This window comes from Mytilus trossulus, chromosome 9, assembly GCF_036588685.1.
Source record: "Mytilus trossulus isolate FHL-02 chromosome 9, PNRI_Mtr1.1.1.hap1, whole genome shotgun sequence".
Taxonomy (NCBI): domain Eukaryota; kingdom Metazoa; phylum Mollusca; class Bivalvia; order Mytilida; family Mytilidae; genus Mytilus; species Mytilus trossulus.
The window spans coordinates 32,364,662-32,386,525 of NC_086381.1; the positions used below are offsets into that span (position 1 = coordinate 32,364,662).

The following is a 21,864-nucleotide window of genomic DNA, read 5'->3' on the forward strand; positions in this document are numbered from 1 at the left end:
TTGTTTTTTAATCTGTTAATATGGCTGTTTTTATGATGATTAATGACATTTGTTTATACTTTTCTATATGTGCGTCTTAAAAAAACACGACAATAAGGGAAAAGTGCATAACCTTCTAATTTTATAAAATTACTACGAAGTCGTATATAGTATATACATTTAATATATTATTTCAATGAGAAGGATGTACTAAAGTCGATGCGTTTATTAAATACCTTTTTTGATTTAATAGTCCCATCTCTAACCTAGAAAAATGTACGTTCTTTATGTTATAAACAAACAAAATAATTTTGTTAGGAGAATTTAAACTTGTACATTTATAAATCCAAAATCCGCATTTTTTGGCATTTGAATAGGTTGTTGTCATTACACTACGCTACATTGTTTCCAGGGCATTGCCAGATTAATTTAATATACAATACAATTGAGTTATGGGAATTCTTTTAATATAATTTTTTCCACTTTTAAATTTTGTTTTTTGTTTTTTGAATATAGAACATGCGCGTATCTATTTAATGTTTAATGAATCAATACCCAAATCGTATAAATTGTTATTTTAAAGATACAAAAAACAGCGCTGACGCCTATATTTGAAATAACATCTATGTGTATGGCAGATTTACATATTTTTACCCCTTTCATAAACGTAGTTTCTTTTATCAATCTTCTTTTTAATTGTTTGAGCGTAAAGCAAACCATAACCGACTAGAGGGATCTTGATTTATTCTTATTTATTGGAAAATCTGAGGGTTGATAATCACAAAGGCTTAAATAATCTCTGGAGATTTTGCTATTAAAAGGCCATTTTCAAGTCATTTTTTGTTTGTTTACTTCTGCATATAAATGTTTTGCAATTTTGAGTTTAGAACAATCGGTGTTCCTAATCCTTTTTAAATATACTTCACTTTGAAAATGCGTTATATTTTCTTAAATAAACGACAAATGACCTGGGATTACTCTCAGATGTGTACGCCGTGTCTATGTGTTCTATGCATGTATATATTATTGAGTACCGTACACTTCCACTATTTGTTTCCGTCTTATACGTTACGACATTCCATATGTGCCTTTCCCAAATGAGGAGCCTGTTATTTAGTGGTTGTCGCTTGTTAATGTGTTACATATTGGTTTTTCGTTCACTCTATTATACATAAATTAGATCGTCTGTTTTTTTTTAAATTGTTTTCCCTTTGTTATTTCGGGGCCTTTTATAGCTGACCATGTGGTATGTGCAGTATAGCCGTACAGTGATCTATAGTTGGTAATATCTAAGACATACGGTCTCTTATGGAGAGTTGTCTCATTGGCAACCATACCACATGTTCTTATTTTCAAGACCGAGCTTCATAAGTTCATTCTACCATAGTTTAATCTCTTTTAAAACGAGATTGTCTTTAATATAATGATTAGTCCTTATCATTACTAGGATATATAGATGTTTAATAAAGGAAAAAGGTGCTCATTGAAGGGAAAAAGTGAAATTTCAGCTATCCGATACCGCTCAAAAACTAGTTTTACAACCAACCTCGAGCTCACCCTTACAACATGCTGAATGTAAATGTCAATAACAGAACTACATTGCTTGATGGATTGTTGGTTGTTTAATTTCCAATGGCTCAATACATAAACGATAAAGCGATAGGCAATTCCATAATACTTTTAAGTTTTGTTGATCAAATACTTCTCTGTGTCGCCCGAATAAGAGAGGCATTCCGGAATGAAAGTCGGGGATATTTGGAATAACACTGTAAATTAAAGGTTGTATGCAGTAGGAAATACAATTAAACTTTCAATAGGCCACATACGGACCTTTATTACCAACAGTACAATCCCCAAGGTTTTCAACTCTCGGACACAATTATTAATGTTAAGCGAACAGCCGTCAACTTGGCAGTTTCTGTAACCAATGTATCCAACAATTAACCAATTCTATGAATAGGTAGGAACCTACGGTTAAATTATAAGATGACTTCTTCTACTGACTGTGAAATGGAAAACGCTACATGTGGGCTTTAAATACTCTGGATGTCTTATATAGATATAAAAAGATGAAGATATGGTACGAGTTCCAATTTGACATCTCTCCATTCAAGTCACAATCTGTAAAACTAAACAATTATAGTAGGCCTTCAACACGGAGCCTTGGCACTCACTGGACAGCAAGCGCTGTTAAGGGTCGAAAACAATAATTAGTGTAATACCTTTCATACTGGAAAACGAACGGTTTAATCACTGTTAAAAAGGAGAACAGGAAACACTTTTGAACCACATCAACAAATGACAATTACAAATTACCATATCTCGGGAAATAATGAGGAACATACATTTTACAACGTTCAGTGTTCGATCGTAATTAATAGGGCAAAGGAACTTGACAAGAATATACATCCGTAATAAAGAAATCTTTCTTTGGTATATTAGGTTTAACCTTTTTGGGTTTTGAGCATTTTTGATGAAGGTAATTTTGACGCACGAAACTTTACGAACTATCAGCGCAATTTTCACGCTACATTACTGGGTCGATAATTATACCGGTGGATCAGTTAGGTTTTCAGATATATGGTACTCACATGATTTAAAACATGTTTTCCTTCTTCTTACATTGTCTGTTTTTTTTTAGCCCAGGCTGACCTTACATGAATTTTCTTATTATTGTTATGTCCCTTTTAGCTTCTTATAACATTATGTCTAGTATTTGGCTTTCAATTGTTTAGGGTTTTAACGTTTCTGACGCATGCTGTTGTCAGCTCTATGGTCGGGTTGTTGTCTCTTTGGCACATTTCCCATTTCCATACTCAATTTATTAAGTATTAATTGCATTTAAGATATGCATTGTTCTTGTTAATAGCTTAACCATTTGTTGAACTCTTATCACATGTATCAAACGCCATTATATAAATAACACATAGCTGAGAGGGTGATAGAGCAGATTGGTACCCCGAGAAAACATTCTTTTCGAGGGGTTCCAATCTGCTCTATCACCCTCTCAGCTATGTGTTATTTAATTTATTATACTGAATGTCCTGTCCTGTCATAATTGGCTTTTACAGATTACTTTTATTTAAAATATTTTGTATGACGTTCATAACAACGTTACGGTCATTAGAAACAGAAGAAAAAAAGTCAAGCAAGATGTTTTATTTTATTTATTTTAACAGTCGATAATAAAATCGGAGCCAAAACGTAGAACTCAAGCATTGTATTTAATTCCTTGATGTAAATTCAATTCATTGTTCTATGAATTATCGATTTCTGATTGGTCTAGACGAGAGGGTAACATTAAAAAAAAATTGTCACCCGCTCAGCCATGTGATAGAGTAAATTGACACCCTCGTCTTAGCCAATCAAAATATGGCATTTTAACGTGAAGTATAATAACAATAATTGGTGGATTGTTGTTGATTAGAAGAACCAATACATATTCAATTTGTAATAACGACTATCCTGTTTATTTTTTTGTTAATCTTTCCGTCGAGGGGTGTGGCTATTTACAAACTTTTACACATCTTCAGCAACACGACGGATATCATTACTGCTCCAAATATAGCCTATATCATTCTTTAAAACATCCAATCAGCAACTTTTTTTTTCTACAAAGTTTTTTTTGGAGGGGGACTAAACTCACAAAACGAAAAGAAAAAGATACACAATAGTCCACGAAACATGACAAAAAAAAAGACGGAGCAACATGAATCCTACCAAAAAGCTGGGTTTATCTGATCCGCTTATTTAGGAACATAAAGCATCTGAGGAATTTAAGATACAGCTTCCACCGCATCATTTAGCTGCAGTGGCAATCTCAGTACTTTATTTTATAACAAATCAGACGATAACAATTCTAAAAAATAATAATTTTTTTCTCATAAAAGAATTATATATTTCGCTACTTATACGATACTCAAGAGCTTATGAGTTCGCTATACGTCATCTGTATTCAATCAAAACAATTTGTAGCCGGGATTTCACCAATAGCGTCCATTTGGTTTCATCATAAAGTTCACTGGAATGTACCAATACCTTATATATATTAAATGTCAACTTCACACTTAATTCAGTATGGTCTTGAATTGTAGGTTATATGTGATAACGTTGTGTATTATTTCATTTATTTGACAGGTTTCCCTTAAATTTGTACTGGTAGGATGCTTTTGGTAGTGCCATTATTAAATTAAATTAATTCGGTACATGTACATGTAATAACATTGAAGGTACAAATTTTTCTGCACCAGATGCGCATTTCCACAATACATGTATCTTCAACCAAATGCTAGTCTATTCATGTAAAATCAAAACGCTCGCCCAGATGTGTATAATCAAAAGCTAGACCAGACCTGTGCAACTGAATGCTTTTAAAGATATATACAATTAAAAGCTAGTCCAGCAATATAATCATACCCCAACTACTTATTTTTTTTATGCAGACTAAGTTTAAGGATGATGTTGCTGCAAACTACCCTATGTTTTATCCTGAACCTGAGTACAATAAAATAAAATTAACAGTACCAATTTTCTTGCACCAGATGCGCATTTCGACAATACATGTCTCTTCAGTGATGCTCGTGGCCAAAATATTTGAAAGCCAAAGCTTATATAAAAGATGAAGAATTATAATTCAAAAGGTTCTAAAAGTATAGCCAAATCCGTAGAGAAATCAGTGCTTTGTATGTAGGAGATACATTCCTTAATTTATAATATTTTCTAACATTTTATAGCAGCAAATTTTAAAAACACAAAAATATCAATATTTTCATGACAGTACCAAAGTACTTGCTACTGAGCTGGTGATACCCTAGGGGACTAACAGTCTAGCAGCAGACGCATCGACCCATTGGTAGTAATAAAATTAACGGTACAAATTTTCCTGCACCAGATGCACATTTCGACAAAATATGTCTCTGCAGTGATGCTCGAGGCCAAAATATATGAAATCCAAAGCTTACATAAAAGATGAAGAGCTATAATCCAAAAGGTCCTAAAAGTATAGCCAAATCTGTGAAGAAATCAGAGCGTTGCATGAGGGCGATGCATTACTTAATTTATAATAATTTCTAACATTTTGTAGCAGCAAATTTCAGTAACGTGAATCCGTATAAGGGTTTTTAACTTTAACTTTGGACGTTCGGGATGCTGATGGGTTCTTATATTTATTTTAGACGCCTTATGTTTTCAGTGTTTTTTTTTATATTTGTATACCCTTTATTTATTCTTTTTTACTTAATGTGTATTTGACACATTCTCCATTTCCATTCTCAATTCTTTTTAATGGGAAATAAATTATTTTATCCTACAATAATCACAAAAACTTGTTTGTTAGCATCGTTGTCTGATTTATTTGTATGTTTGTTTGTGTCGCTTTTCCTGGTATTGTTAAATTTATGGTACGTTTATCCTATTTTGACTATTAGTTAAAAAATATTGTCACGTAAACCTATTATTTCGGTTGCTCACACAAGACTCAAGAGTTTCGTATGTTAGAATCGCTTGTCAATATCTAGGAACTATAAACAGAATTTAATAACAATTGGCATTCGCAAACTTCAAAACAGGTACAACCTATGTATTGGTATCTGAAAATGTATGTACTGAGTCAAGAATATGACAATTCTTTTACATTTATTATGTTGACTGATATAGTCGATCATAATGCTTTGTTTACATTTTTGTAAAAGACTTCCTATTCTTTTTACACTGTTTGAACTCAACTGCATTGTGCCGAACACATTTTCCACTTTCAAGAACCAGATTGATACACAACTGAATGTGTGGGATAGACATAAATGTAGTGTTGAAGTTTGCATGTTGATTCCGGTGTTTTTTTTATCCTATACCAAAAATATAAACTACAACAGTACACAAAAGAGAAATTGAAAATAGAGAACAAGGCGAAAATAAAACTAACATAAGTACATTACATAATCAGAAAAGTAAATTGAACCTAGTTAATAATTCATATTTTATTGATATAAAGTAGTTTAAGAAGGAATAACAAAGATATAAACATGTATTCACTGAACAAAATTAAGAATACACTAAAGAAAACGGTTCAACATATTTTCTACACGTCTATTTTGTTATTATCTCCACAAATTCCTGATGTCGCCTCGTGGTCACAAAATGAAAACTCGGGTAGCTGCGTCATACACGCAGTTGACCGTTTAAAAATATCTTCATGTCTGAATTCGTAACCAAAATGGATATCAACATTACACATCTCTTGACCATCAGATTCCCTGCAAAAAAAATCAGCCGTTGTGTTAATGTGGTATGGACATCTTAAGTTTATCTCTCATTTTTGCATATGTGTTTTGTCTTTAGACTGTTTACATGCCAGTTATTTTGCTATGTTGGCATAATTGTTTGTTTTATAGTGATTCAGATTATAACACAATGTTGACTGATGTACATTACTTATAATATATGTTTGTTTCGTTCGCCCATTGTTGTTAACATGGTTAATATGATGGAATTGTAACCGACTGTCAAACAAGTGAGATGTTTAGCTAGATGTAAGACGCCATCTTAGCGTAAGAGAATGTCTGTATCAAGTCATGAATATGAAAACTGTTTTTCCATTCATTTGATGTGATCCTTACGTATTGTTTTAGCAATTTGTTATTGAACATTCTGTTTTTGAATTTTTCTTGGAGTTCGGAATCATTTGTAATATTATTAGTTTTCATAATTGGTGTAAAATAAACAGGTTCATAGATATAGGGAAAAAATATTGAATAGATACGTTGCATATTTATTCCGAGAAACAGTTTTTAAGTATGGTTCACTTGCTTTTCACCCATGAATCAACAATATCAAAGTAAATATATCAAACGACATTTTTTAGGGTGCAGCCAGTGAGGCAGGAATACAAACCCTTTCGGAAAACCTTATCAAGTTCAAACACATTGTTGTCCCTATCCATCTGAATTGAACTTTCGTGCTATTAAGTATTGTCTGATTTTTTCCGGCTATTATCGATCCATTTGCATTAACGCAAACAATACAGTTAGGTTCTGCTACTACATATATAAAGTACTCAATCTTACCCGAATAGAATTGGCTTGTTATCTTTATTAATATACAGACACTTTGCAGCCTATAAATAAAAAAATGTACAGTTAATAGATTTTTTATTTTTTTAATAATCGCTTTAAAATTTGAGCTTTTTGTATGATGTAATTACAATATAGGATTTACTTTAAATTGATTATTGTTTTTGTATACAGACACACGTAAGACCGCTGGTTTTCTTGTTTGAATGGTTTTACAAAAATTATGTTGGGGCCTTCTATAGCTTGCTGTTCGGTGTGAGCCAAGACTTTGTGATGTAGACGGTACCTTGACCTATCATTGTTTACTTTTTACAAATTGTACATTGCGTGGAGATTTGTTTAATTAACACTTATATCAAATTTACTTATATCTATTAACAAAAATCTCATAGTTGGCTGCTGAAATACAAAAACAAGTGGTCTATTTAGAATAAATGTATGCGTATTGGTCAGTTTCCCTAATCAATGTTATTAGCATATCATATTTCTTACCAGGACATCTCCATGTCGTACGTCAATTGCCCCTCCAGGTACTGGTAATAACACCTGTAAAAGGTCAAATGTTTCTTATTGAAATAGATAAAACTGTAATAAATATAGATGAGCTTTACACATATTTTATATATATCACTGAAAGCTAGATCAGAACGTGTCTTGCTTTTAAATATTTGAAATGGTGTAATTATGATTATATAAAAAAGAAGATGTGGTATGATTGCCAATGAGACAACTATCCACAAACGACCAAAATGACACAGACATTAACAACTATAGTCCACCGTACGGCCTTCAACAATGAGCCAAGCCCATACCGCATAGTCAACTATAAAAGGCCCCCATAAGACAATGTAAAACAATGATGGTTTAAATGCTTATTAAACTTTATATTAAAAAAAATGTTACGTATTCGTAAGCAAACCTGAATTTTTAATAACCTTATTCCTTTTTTCTTATTCATGAAATTTCATACAGCCTGAATCTACACATATAAAGCTATGTACGATCGAATGTGCAAATCTTATTTCATTCATATTCAATATGTTGACGTCAGTTTCTCGATATAAATCTAACATTCAGAACTATCGGATATACAAAAAGTTAAAGCCGCCATAAGGTTTAATATTTTTTTAATGTACCTTAAGAAAACAAAAATCGGTATATCAAGAACTTTATAGTACCAGTTATTCTCTCTTGTGCAATATCTGTAAAAATGTCTTTCTTTAGTTCGGAATATTGTTTTACTTATATTTGAATGTTTCTGTTTAATTTATTTACCATTTTTTTTCCAAATTCGGGATGATTTACAGTTTGGCATATTGGACACATGTCTATTGTTCATGTCTGTGTCGTTCTCTCTCTATATATTTTTGTTATTGTTGGCATTATGTTGCATACAAAGCGAAGTTCACCTCACGTTCCCCCCTTATTAATATTGTTTACATTTAGGTTATTCGAATGTTCAATAGAGACGAGAACAAAGTGATAAAATATGCTTAATTTCAACATTATCTTTGTTACTTTGTGCTTTGAAAGTGATGTCGCATGTGTTCATGTTGTGTTTATGATGATATGACAATCCTGCGTTCTTCTGTCTTAAATCAGCTGATGAAACTTCTGACTTCCAATTGTAAAATTGAGAATGGAAATTGGGAATGTGTCAACGAGACAACAACCCGACCATAGAAAAAAACAACAGCAGAAGGTCGCTAACATGTCTTCAATATAGTGAGAAATTCTCGCACCCGGAGACGTCCTTCAGCTGGCACCTAAAAAAATATATACTTCTTAAGTGATAATGAACGCCATACTAATTTGTTGAAGGTTTATTATGAGGTAAAAGATCTAGATTTATATAGGATCCTGAAAGATCTCTTAAAGAACGGAATATTGTGAGATCCTTGCAAACGGTAGTTTAGTGATATTGGTTTTAATATATCTGTATACACAACTAACCTTAGTTTGGCCTTGTGTTAACTGACTCGCCATTAAGGTCCAAGTACCGTTTCGAACTCTATACATTTCAGCCAAATATCCTGTTTAAAATACAATTTTAAAAATAAATTTGCATATAGAAATCACTTCAGAATCTACTATATTTTACCATTAATAAGCATAATTCCAGCAATATTGGTTTTACCCTAGACAACAGAATGGACCGGAGTGTATTCTTCAGGTTACTTTAGATAAGAGAAAACATGAAGTAACGATAACTGATGTTTCCTTGCATGGTCAAACTTTACAACAAAACGCTACAAATTTGTCTTTTGCTTTATATTTATTGAAATAAACTGAATATGTATGATCATTGAAAAGTGTAACATAATGCAAGCTCTACTAATACTTACCATAATGATGTGTATGTAATTGAACAGCAAATGCAACAACATCAGGCTTACTCCAGCGACAAGCTGTTTCCGCAAAATATCCTACATCAAAATTAATATGCATGTATCTATAATTTATTAATATGTCATAGGTCTTGCTGAAGGGAATCAAAAATAGTAAGTTTTTGTGAATGTGCTATACTTCAGTATAAATTATTAGCAGTATAAAATTTCAGAGATGTGGTAGCATTATCAATGAGATAACGAAAGTTGTAAAGGAAATGGATCGAAATATTACTAAGAGATTATCAACTTCCACAGTTAGAAGAAAAAAGAAGATGTGTTATGATTACTAATGAGACACCTCTACAAGAAACCAAAAAGACACATATATAAAAACTATCGATCACTGTTCGACCTTCAACAATGAACAAAGACCATACCGCATTGTTAGCTATAAAATACTGCCAAATGACAAGTTTTCAACAATTCATTCGTCATATATATGCATATCTTTCCTGTGTGATTATGTTCAAGTAATCGATGTTGACTTATAAGAGGAAAAGCCAAACAAATTACAAATACATCAACAAAGAGCTCATATCACACTTAAAATAAACTTACAGGTAGAAATAAAATAGAAGCATCATTTTGTTTTAGAGAGCGCAAAAGCTGTAGGACGCAGCGTATTTCCAAAAAGTAGAACATATACATTTTCAGTCAAGAAAAATTTAAACAAACATTTTCCTTTACATCACGACAAAATTAAGACGATAGAATAAACGTACCCTTTTCCTTATTGGCGGGAATAAATCCTTCAGTCAACAGTAAATGAGTTTGGTAGTTATATTTGGTGCTGAGTGATAAAAATAAAGTGTACATTAGTGTGAAGGAATTATCAACAAGAACAATATTATAAATATTTGTTTCCTACCCTTATCGTTTACCATTAAAAGTGATATTGACAAGGAACTTTCAGCAATTCTATTTTTCAACATACCATTTACCTCGATACATTATCTATCTATTTTATTAGAAGTTCAAGATAAGAACCACTACTACAAGGGGTAAAAGTCTGGTCTATTGTTCTTTCGTTTATGTGTTATTCTGGATGTGCTGTTGTTATTCCTTTTTTAATTCGAAATTGAAAGTAATAATTAACGATGTCTTGTTCATTTCAGCCATCAGTATTATTCAAAATCAAAATAAAGCTGGATTGTACAAAACAAACTTATAATAAGTTAATTTTAAGTAGTAGAATACATCAGATGCTCAAGTTAATGAAGATAGTAATATGATATTTGACATATTTGTGTTTTAAGTAATTAAATTACTTACGGAGTTCTGGTAAATGTTAACGTTACATTCACTAAGGGATAATGAAAATCTGAAATAAACGTCACAATTAATCAAACATTATTAAATCAAAGATCATTCGCTTTACCGTTAGATATGTGTTATTTCTATTAATTAGTGAAGATTAACTCAAATGTTTGTCTATAAAAGGGTACGACCGTAATTACATGTAAACTGTTCGTGTTTACGAAATATTAAACATATGCTTAAAAATCATTTGTTTAACTTTATTCGAAATTGACTTATTGATTGATGGAATGATGGATTGGTGTTTTATGTCCGGTGACAAGTATTGATGTTTGTTAAAGATGTGAACAAATTATATAGGTATCTGTTGTATTAGACATTTGGCATGCCACTTGAAAATCAGTATAGACTGGAAAAAGAAAGAAATTTGGTCGAGCAATAGGCAAAAGCCGACTAAATGCAACCCTGTGTATCGTAACATGTGTAACGTCCTTATTTAAACAACCGTTTATAGAATTCATTTGCTACTAATAAAGATAACCTTCCAAAATACAATTGTTCTCCTATTTTTTTTTACTCCAATTAAAACTAGCAAGTAAATGAAAATCACAAAAATACTGAACTCAGAGGAAAATTCAAAAAGAAAAAATCACTTATCATTAGTACACTATTTTCATTATGGAATATGAAAATAGTACAACAACACTTTTGTATACCTGTCACTGCTGCTTTAGCGTGCATCTCAAAAGTAATATGCCTCATTAGGGTGGAAAATCCGACTTTAAGTGATACGTCTGAAAAAAAAAGAAAAGCAATATGAATAAAAATAAAGTAACGAATAATTATAAAAAATAATTGTATAGTGTTGGCATTTTTGTGTTCAAACAAATCCCTTAATATGCTCGACTACAGTCATATTGGGTCGATGATAATTATAGCTGAATTGGCTCCAGGCGACGACACATACTAGTTAGGCCTTTTTCAACTGATTTTTTTTTAGTTTGTTCTTATGTTGTATTGTTATACCACTGTTCAAGGTTAGGGGGATGGTTAAGATTCTGCTAACAAGTTTTACCCCGCCATATTTAGTATGTATATGTCCTAAGTCAGGAGCCTGCAATTCAGTGGTTGTCGTTTGTTGATGTGTCACATATTTATTTGTCATTCATTTTGGTGTACATATGTGTAAATAATGCCGTTAGTTTTCTCGTTTTGAATTGTTTTACATTTGTCATTTTGGGGCCTTTTATAGCTGACAATACGGTATAGGATTTAATTTACATGTACGAAAACACATAAGACTAAAATTAGACTAATACATGACTAATTATTAACTTACTGTGTTAATTGGTATTTAAATACATGTAACATCATATAACCCCTAAACTTAGTAATGTGAGGCGCATGGCCGTTATTTACCTTTAGGAAACGTCATTAAACCATCTTCAGGTTTGTAGTAGTCATCAAATATCAAAACGCTTACTGCCCCACCTTTGCAATATTTTCTGTTCTCCGTACATTCCCTACAATAATGTTTGAAATATGTCATAAAGGGTTATTTTTTTGTAATAAGAATCAGTTAACAATCAATATGCATATGTACTTGAATTATTGAGTTTGTAATGATGTCAATGTTTTCTAACCACGAAAAGAATATCAAAATTAAATTGTAGTGTTGTAATTATTTTTCGTTTTTTTTCTCTTAAAAAACAGTGTATAAAAAAAAAAAATCCGGCGCATACTAAGACTATCTAATGAAAAAAAACGGTATCATTTTTAAAGAATTCTATATAGATATTATTTATATTGAAACTCATTTTATCCATTTTTATTTTATATTAATGTGCATTGGATGATAGTCATGCAGTAGTTTACATAAGAGGAAACGATGGTTGTCCGTCGGAAGGGGACGATAAATGGCTGACCCGTGTTATTAGAGAGCCATATCTCTTGCACGTTTAAGACACCCTTGTAGATTTCGGAAAAGAACAGGCTAATGCCGCTACAAGGCAGCACTCGCACTCGGAAAGTGAAAAGGTATTAATATAAGTTTCAAAAAACTTGTTTCCCAATCCACTATAAATAAATATGTTTAAACTTAACTAGTAATTTACAGTTGTCTCTTCTGATCTCAAAATAGTCCTGCGGAAATCAATACAATTTTACTCATGATAAATCATTTTTTTAGTAGTTAATAAAAAATGTTTTGTTAATTGAATACATATTTTGTTTTTAAAAATGTCCAGACTGAAATATCTTACCATGGTCGATGACTTGCATTATCTTCAAGTTCTTCACAAAAACTTAAAGCTGCATGATGTACATATTCATGATTAATTTCAATTAAGGTGCTCACTGAAAGGTATAAAATCATTTACATAATAGTAATTGAGGTCTGTAATTGAAATTTTGGAGTTTATTTGAATGTATACGGTGACGAAACTTGGTCTCAAGATGTTAATTTGATGGATAATATAGGACCAACATCAACATTATTTTTCATTCTAAAGCAAAACTAATTTGGCGATCCTTTCAAGTATAGTTGACATTAGACAGATTAAATCATTTGCCCGAGAAAGGCCATTTTATGTGTAATCATTAATTTGATAACTGCCATTTTTGTTTAAATTGTTTGCTCGAGAAATCCCATATCTGGCTACTGACATTATTCTTGGGAATACCAAGTAATTTTCAATAGGAACGTTGCAAGCATCCATATGATTATTTTGAAAAGGTGAACAAATCTATTGTATTGAAACTGAAGATGTATTTACTCGTGTCTTCAATGATATGCAGAACGTTATATTTTGACAATAATCAAGGATTTTGGTCATTTTTCCAATATATTCTCGGCACCTCATCTATTGATCTAGTACTTACAGACATATACTTCGTCCAGTTCTTCTAAATATCTTGTGTAGCAAAAATATTGGTCGGGCTTCAAAAAAGGGTTAAATAATACAGTTAATCGTTATAGACGTAGACAGATACCAACGGAATGCAATTCGTTTCACAAAAAAAAACGTTAAGGTGGCTCGTGGGTACAAAAATTTTAGCAAAAAATTAAACCTTTATTTTGTCATTACAAATTTTATTTATTACACTTTTAGTTGTAACTTTATGATATGGTACAAAAAAACAACCCAAAAAATGATTTGGTTTGGCCCCAAATGATTTTAAAAATTGAAAAAGCTCCAAATTATCTCCCTTTGGTGCAAAAATGCCATTTTTTGGCCTTAAATTTGAAATATCTTTTTTAACTCATCGGTGACCTATATTTTTTATTATTATTTTCAAATTAGCTGTACATAAACTACATAATTGTAAAATTTAAGCGATTTCTTATATTAGATTATTTTTTTATTTCGATATTTCCTCTTTTTCTCCTATTAGTTCAACAGAAAAAAAGGACATTAACAAAAATGTATGCTTCTTCCAGAGGCAGATTTTAGCTTAAATGAACGGTGACTCCATTTTTTTATTTCATTTTTTTTTTAAAGTATATGATAAAGTTCATTTATGAAAAAATATAGCGAAATCCTATATTAGAAAAAAAAACAACATTTATACCCAGGAGCCCCCTTAAATGTACAAAATGTAGTAAGTCTTATCAAAATTTTAATATCATAAGTTATACTATGTGTGTTTCGCTACTGACCCCCTTCGGACCCAAATAGGGTTAGTAGAATCCCCATGAATTTAATTCACCCTCTATGGATACGTACGGGGTCAGTAGTTAACCTATAACGAATTTATCGCACGCTAGACTTTATCTACTGCGTTTTGTTGAAAAATAAACAATGAAACACAACAACATCAATAAATGACGTCACCATTAACTCGTCTTGAACCCCCTATGAAATTTACTACCCCCTACGGTCTCATATGGTGTCACCACGTGACGGCATTTAACCATGCACAACGTGATAATTTACCCGGGGTGCGATAATGTGAAATATGGACCTTAATCGCTAAGTGAATAAAAAAGGCAACAGTAGTATACCGCTGTTCAAAACTCATAAATCCATGGACAAAAAACAAAATCGGGGTAACAAACTAAAACCGAGGGAAACACATTAAATATAAGAGGAGAACAACGACATAACATTCAAATGTAACACACACAGATGTAAACTGTTATACATATTTGAATTTGAAATTTTGAATACATCAAAAGGAAAATATTATATTTGAACTATAAATTTAGACTTTTATTTTTAGCAACGATATTTAATTAAATAAACTCATCATAGATACCATAATTGAAATTTTATATTTGCACCTGACGCGCGTTTCGTCTTCAAAAGACGCATCAGTGACGCTCAACTAAAAAAATGTCAAAACGGACAAACAAAGAACGAAGGTGAAGAGTATTGTTTCGACATATCTTGTATAACGTTTAACCCTTCTAAAGATCGTAAGTAGGATAGAAATGAGATTCTAAATTCACACCTGTGAGAAAATAATCACAATCTTATCAATAGATATAGTTTTAAAAGACACCTTGTCCATTGTAAACTATTGTTGAATTCATCATAGATATACTTAATATTTAATTTAAGAGTAAGAATGGGCAAAATTGTTACTAGCGCAATGTCAGGTACCCTATGAAAATTATATTACGGATAATTGGCTTTTTAATAATAACCATCTCGATAAAGGCTGAGCTTTATACCTAAGTAAGGCTTCTGAATACGTGCATGTTAGTACTTTCATTTCTTCAACCCTTTCATGTTGTTTTGCAGACATTATTTTTAGTTGTCCGAACCAGTTTGCATATATTAACATAATAATAATGAAAGATGTGGTATGATTTCTTATAATAAAACTCTCCACCATGGAACAATGGAATTGAATTAACAATGATAGGTCATCGTACGGGCTTCAATATTAAGCGAAATCATCTGAAATACCAACGTTACCCCTTGACAGTTGCGTTCTCTGTCATTGAATGGGTTCCTGGCCTGATTTGATGATATCAAGCTAGTAAGTTAAGTTTAATTATCAAGTGACAATCGTCTTTAAATATGTCAGAATGTTGTTTTCTTAGCTGTTGAAACGAATTAACTGTAGGCCAAACACCTTTTATTGTGCACTGCTGTTTTATAATTATATTTTGGAAGAATAATGAGGTTTTGATTTTGCCATTTGAACAGGGACCTTCAATTTAGATTTTTTTCTTGGGAGTTCCGTATTTTTTATATTTAATTCTTACACATAACGACAAAGAAAGTTCAAACGTATCATATTTTTAATCGTTAAAACAAAGTAGTACCTACTTCATATATCTTGATAGATGGGTATGATAGCTTCATTTTATAAACTTCTTGTCCATTCTCTCCATAATGAGCTGTTATATATGGTATCTCCCTCACACCTGATACTACAAACAAATTAGATAATGATTTGACAAGCCGAGGTTTGACAGAATTTAGAAATGTTTTATCTGAGACAATGGTATGAATACTTTTGACCAGACGTTTCAAGAAAAATATAGTCTAAGATTCAAACCAACATATTATTTCAAACAAAATAAAAGACATTATTCTATAATTCATCGCTTTAGAATTTAGACTATCTGTAAAATTATTGTTTTTTCGGCTATGCCGCTTGTGTGCAAAATTTCCTTCAGTATAACGTGGCTAGATTCCAAAATGTTCACCTGATAAGTTACAGCTATGTAATTTTCTTCGGTTTTATCGGGAATTGAATTTAGTAAATAGTAAATGAAATACAATTAGAGTCAGAAAACAACTTCTGAAACTCAATAGATGTAAATATAAAACCATGCGACGGACACTTAAATTTTTTTATTCACCCTAGGCTAAGCCCTATTCTGTATATACATGATTATGCTGGGCTTGAAATAAAAATTATGTATTATTAGAAATTCTTACCTGCAACAGGTAGAACAAAAAGCCACATAGCGAATTTATTCATATTTAGATAGTCTGACCAAACGTTCAGTTTAACCAATATGAAATGTTTGAAAAATATTGTTTTCTTTAATACGTTCTGGAAAATGAGTTTCGAGAAATGCGCATCCTTTTTTTTGATACGCAAAAACTGAAAACAATACAGGACACGAATTAAATCATTGTTTACCTTAGATACAAATGTGATAAAAATAGAACATGAAAACGAGAACATCAACAATAAACAAATTCATCAATGTCAAACTTACGAAATAAGTTACGACTACGATAGCATGTTGTTAGGGGAGACTCTGTTGTATTAGAAAATATGATAGCTCTCACGTTATAGTTTCTAATTCTGGTATACATGATATATAATCGTTTCGGTTCAATTAATATTTTAGAAACAATATATTAAAGATTTCAATAAGAAAAAAAACCCTTCAGACATAGATTGGGATTAGAACTATTTATGTTCGATATTACATATCGAGCACCTTTTAATTTGCAATATTGTTTTCGGCTAAATTGTAGCACCCAAGTCTGAATTGATCACAGCTTAATGAGCACAAAATATAAGAAACAAATTAAACACTAAACAAAAACTGTGTGTTGAAATGTCACGAATACAATAAAAGTACTTTACCCAAATCATCGACTAACTACATAGCTTTATTTATGTTCATATACAGTATTTTCGAATAATAAAAAAAAGATGACAATGCTGTCCTGAACTAGATACTAGTTTTGGTAGGCCTTATACATACTGTTTTGCAGATACAAAAAGTTATTGCGATGAAAACGGCAGTTGGAGCTATAGCTATCTGTACCATGTTATATTGGACAAAATACAAAAGCGGGAAACTACATGCTCAGGCGAAATAACCTTTAGACTTTTAAATACAGTTGTCAAAAAGTATTATTATCACATGTCTTAAAATGTTAGATTAATTATCATACTTAAGAACATTGTCCGGTAACTAGGATGTCGGTTGTTGTCAACAACAGTAAAAAGGGAAGTCGTTTATGATTGTAAACAAAAACAACACCAAGCAATAAATCAAAGCTTTACTATTTCGTAGAACCATACGATTAAAATTTCACAGAAATACTTAAACACCTTATGTGTAATTTATCATCATGTTTATATCCGTATTTTTTCGGTCGAAACTTTGTATATATAGGTATAAACTTTACCATTATTGTTCATAATCAACATATCAAGACAAACAGTGTATTGTGACTGATTTAACATTGCTTTTTCTCTACTGTCTCTACTATGTCTACCATGAATTCCAGATCACTACTTCGTTTTTGTTCCATTCTAATTTGTAAGTATATTTTGACTGTCTTTTTCCATGATTACTAATAAAAATAGAAAAAATACAAATTAAAAGAAAAAATAATAATAAAAAAAATGTTTATGTTATCTAAAATACTCTGAAAGTTTATTTTTTATTTTTATATCAGTTACTCTCTTTTACTAATACAATTTTTTCTATGTCATATATTTTACTGTTTTACAAATTTCTACTGATCCTTTCTTGCAAATCCTTATGATGATAATACTTTTCCAATTAACGAAGTTGTACCACACAGCGTATTCCGTTTCGATATTTGTGGAAGGATCCAAATCCAACGGAGCTTTAAAAGTTTGTAAGAGTGGGTATTCTAAATCTTTAACATTACCCCGTAACGTAACTCCTCCGTTAGAATCGTATCCAGCTTTTAAGTAACCATCGTTACAAACTTTTGATTGATTGATCTTAGGGGTAGGGATATAGAAACACCCAGTGAGCTATCTCAGTGTAACTGTTACATTTCAAACGGTAATGTTAAATAATTGTATAGGTCTTTCTGTAAACGCACACAATTGCCTGTCACTGCTTTATGCATTTAGCTACAACACCTCGTTATTGTGTATAATTATATATAAGGATTTATATTTCTTTGCTTAATATTGCCATTGTAGTAGCAAGTATTCATGGTCACCTCTTTTAGAAGTCTATCTTTTAAAAAACTGAAAACAAATCTAATTAGGTCCTATTTTGTAACTAAATTAAAACAAAACGAAGATGTGTTATGACCGATAATAAAGCAACATTCAACAAGAAACTAACAATGAGTAGAGTAAATACCTTTTTCGTGAACTCACTTATGATCCCTGACTTTTTATAGGTTAGACAATACTTGGTCATGTTTTATGAAGATCCAGACCAAGGCGAAGCCAAGGGCTTAAATCTTCATAAAACATGACCACGTATTGTCTGACCAATTTAGAACATATTCACACTTTCGAGTGACCTTTCACAATTATACTTTCCCATTGTAATAGTCAAACGTAAATAAGAGTTCACTTTTTATAATGAATTAAATGTAAAACATAGGTACTGATCATTTCTATGGATGAAATGAAATAGCACTCGTTTTACTTCTGCTTCAGGTGAAATTTAATACTTATATATATTTATATTTTTTTATTTTAAAAAACAACACAATGTTATATGAATCCCCTTTTTATTTTTTTTATTTTTTTATAAATATAAAACTCTCTTTGTGAATTTTTGAATTCAGACCATTCAACATTAAATCCTTACTTTTTATTGATAAATTTAAATGTATTATGTTTCTCCGATAACAATCCTTTGCTTTATATATCAGCAGTCTAGCATTGTGTTTTTTTTTTAATGTAAGGTATATAAATTAAATAAATATCATTTTATTTATCCTTACCATTTTTTTTGTGTATTCTATATATGTGTACTATAAGAAAATGCATGAAATTTTCCAAAATTCAAAATATTTTTTATTTTAATCTTTGCTCTTTCATCTTTAATGGATTTGTAGACTATTTTCCCAATGATATTGCTTTAGGGGATTGTAACCTTCGTTAGTGCAGTTCATAATTAACTGACAATGAAAAGTCATACATGTATAACATTTCATAGTGCATAGAAAACCATGTACTATGAAAATTAGAGAAAAAAAAAACCCTGACTTTTCATTGGACGAGAAGGGATGAGTATGTTCTAATAAATGATAATGTTTGGGCGTTTCCAAATAAGAGTTCTCAAGACAAAACGGTAAAAACGAACAAAATTATAAAACGATTATTTCATTTAGTAGCACTGGTACTGGTGCGGCATCGGTTTCTTTTCAAAATATTAAGAAATCATCTATAAACTAAGGTCAATTTCCATCAGGCAAGCATGGCCGTATTTCAATTTCTATCCTTTTTTTGGTCATATAGCTCAAAACAATTTACGAATATATGCATTCCTGGCGTATAAATGTTTAGGTTTAGGCGTTCCTAATTAGAAAAATCGACAAAACTCTTTTTCTTTTATAAAATTAGTACTTTTTAATTTTTTTAAGATAACTCATACATACATATCATATGTATAAATATAACAGCAATTTAAGATTTGGACTCAAAGTTTGAAATGGAAGTTTCGTACTTGAATTTATATATTAGGGACATATTCTGAATAGTTCTTGTTCATCATTATTTTAACCGTTATTGTAATCTTCTATTTTTTCAATCAGATAACAGATAATTGAATGTTTAAGTTATTAACCAGTACACAGTCTTTTTAGTAATGACTAATATTTCCAAATATGGATCTGCAAACTTTAATTAAACATTTTTTTTTTAAAGTTTACCATAGCATGTGACGGTATATTCATACTAAATATTTACAACATTTATTATCAGGCTATATTTTTTTCAGTTGTTATACTTGCTGTTAACTCTGTTCCCCTGAGTTCAGAATATGATTTAAGGGAAAAGAGAGAAGCTGTTCCGTCCGTTAAAGCCGTTAACGTAGATTTGGAAGATGGTTTGAGAAAGAAACGTGAAGCTGTACCGTCTGTCAAAGCCGTCAACGTCGACTTAGAAGATGGTTTGAGAAAGAAACGTGAAGCTGTACCGTCAGTCAAAGCCGTCAATGTAGACTTAGAGGATGGTTTGAGAAAGAAACGTGAAGCTGTACCGTCTGTCAAAGCCGTCAACGTCGACTTAGAAGATGGTTTGAGAAAGAAACGTGAAGCTGTACCGTCAGTCAAAGCCGTCAATGTAGACTTAGAAGATGGTTTGAGAAAGAAACGTGAAGCTGTACCGTCTGTCAAAGCCGTCAACGTCGACTTAGAAGATGGTTTGAGAAAGAAACGTGAAGCTGTACCGTCAGTCAAAGCCGTCAATGTAGACTTAGAAGATGGTTTGAGAAAGAAACGTGAAGCTGTACCATCTGTCAAAGCCGTCAACGTCGACTTAGAAGATGGTTTGAGAAAGAAACGTGAAGCTGTACCGTCAGTCAAAGCCGTCAATGTAGACTTAGAAGATGGTTTGAGAAAGAAACGTGAAGCTGTACCGTCAGTCAAAGCCATCAACGTCGATTTAGAAGATGGTTTGAGAAAGAAACGTGAAGCTGTACCATCTGTCAAAGCCGTCAACGTCGATTTAGAAGATGGTTTGAGAAAGAAACGTGAAGCTGTACCGTCTGTCAAAGCCGTCAACGTCGATTTAGAAGATGGTTTGAGAAAGAAACGTGAAGCTGTACCGTCAGTCAAAGCCGTCAACGTTGATTTAGAAGATGGTTTGAGAAAGAAACGTGAAGCTGTACCGTCAGTCAAAGCCGTCAACGTTGATTTAGAAGATGGTTTGAGAAAGAAACGTGAAGCTGTACCGTCAGTCAAAGCCGTCAACGTCGATTTAGAAGATGGTTTGAGAAAGAAACGTGAAGCTGTACCGTCAGTCAAAGCCGTCAATGTCGATTTAGAAGATGGTTTGAGAAAGAAACGTGAAGCTGTACCGTCAGTCAAAGCCGTTAATGTCGATTTAGAAGATGGTTTGTGAAAAAAGCGTGAAGCCGAAATATTTTAATCGTCTAGTGCGGAATGTGAACAAATGAGCGTACATGAAGCTTTGTAATACAGACATGATTATGTATATAAATGTACGTATACGTTTCAATACTTGTGGTCTCGTTTATTTTATTTATTCATTACGACAGCATGCGTTTGTTTTCGTAATATATTGTCTTCATTTTGATTTGTTGATTGTCTTTGTTTTGTAAAAGATTGCTTGTTATATAAAAATTATATTCTTTGTTTTTTGTATATTTATCTATTATAAAAGTCAACCATAAGAGTTCATTGAAAAAAAAATCAAATAAAATCACGCTAAGAAAGTTTTAATAAATTTGTTATCTACGTGTATATTACTAAAATAAAGAGGTCCAATTTGTCAGCCGGTAT

The 21,864-nt window shown here is 31.6% G+C and overlaps 2 protein-coding genes across 2 annotated transcripts; one reads left to right on the forward strand and one right to left on the reverse strand.

Moving 5' to 3' along the window:
- Positions 1–5,939: 5,939 nt before the first annotated feature.
- LOC134683817 (peptidyl-glycine alpha-amidating monooxygenase-like) lies at positions 5,940–16,724 on the reverse strand. The gene is made up of 13 exons (XM_063543122.1): positions 16,591–16,724; positions 15,973–16,076; positions 13,574–13,631; positions 12,955–13,048; positions 12,113–12,216; positions 11,410–11,487; positions 10,709–10,757; positions 10,159–10,226; positions 9,392–9,472; positions 9,000–9,079; positions 7,539–7,592; positions 7,041–7,090; positions 5,940–6,230 (listed from the first exon to the last, which is right to left on the reverse strand). Exons 1-13 carry the CDS (start codon positions 16,631–16,633, stop codon positions 6,056–6,058), a joined length of 1,038 nt encoding a protein of 345 aa, XP_063399192.1. The 5' UTR covers positions 16,634–16,724; the 3' UTR covers positions 5,940–6,055.
- Positions 16,725–17,805: 1,081 nt separating this feature from the next.
- LOC134685580 (uncharacterized) lies at positions 17,806–21,717 on the forward strand. Its single transcript, XM_063545397.1, has 2 exons — positions 17,806–17,939; positions 20,340–21,717. The coding sequence occupies exons 1-2, from the start codon at positions 17,888–17,890 to the stop codon at positions 21,461–21,463; spliced, it is 1,176 nt and encodes a 391-aa protein (XP_063401467.1). The 5' UTR covers positions 17,806–17,887; the 3' UTR covers positions 21,464–21,717.
- Positions 21,718–21,864: the final 147 nt, after the last annotated feature.

What these genes read in the sequence shown, in the direction of transcription:
- LOC134683817 (XM_063543122.1), bottom strand. Translation starts at nt 16,633, where the DNA reads ATGAATAAATTCGCTATGTGGCTTTTTGTTCTACCTGTTGCAG. An exon ending in AATGCAAGTCATCGACCATG is followed by an intron (nt 12,217 to 12,954) that starts GTAAGATATTTC and finishes ACATTATTGTAG; the next exon opens with GGAATGTACGGAGAACAGAA. An exon ending in ATTACATACACATCATTATG is followed by an intron (nt 9,080 to 9,391) that starts GTAAGTATTAGT and finishes TATTTTAAACAG; the next exon opens with GATATTTGGCTGAAATGTAT.
- LOC134685580 (XM_063545397.1), top strand. Translation starts at nt 17,888, where the DNA reads ATGTCTACCATGAATTCCAGATCACTACTTCGTTTTTGTTCCATTCTA. An exon ending in TTTTTGTTCCATTCTAATTT is followed by an intron (nt 17,940 to 20,339) that starts GTAAGTATATTT and finishes TATTTTTTTCAG; the next exon opens with TTGTTATACTTGCTGTTAAC.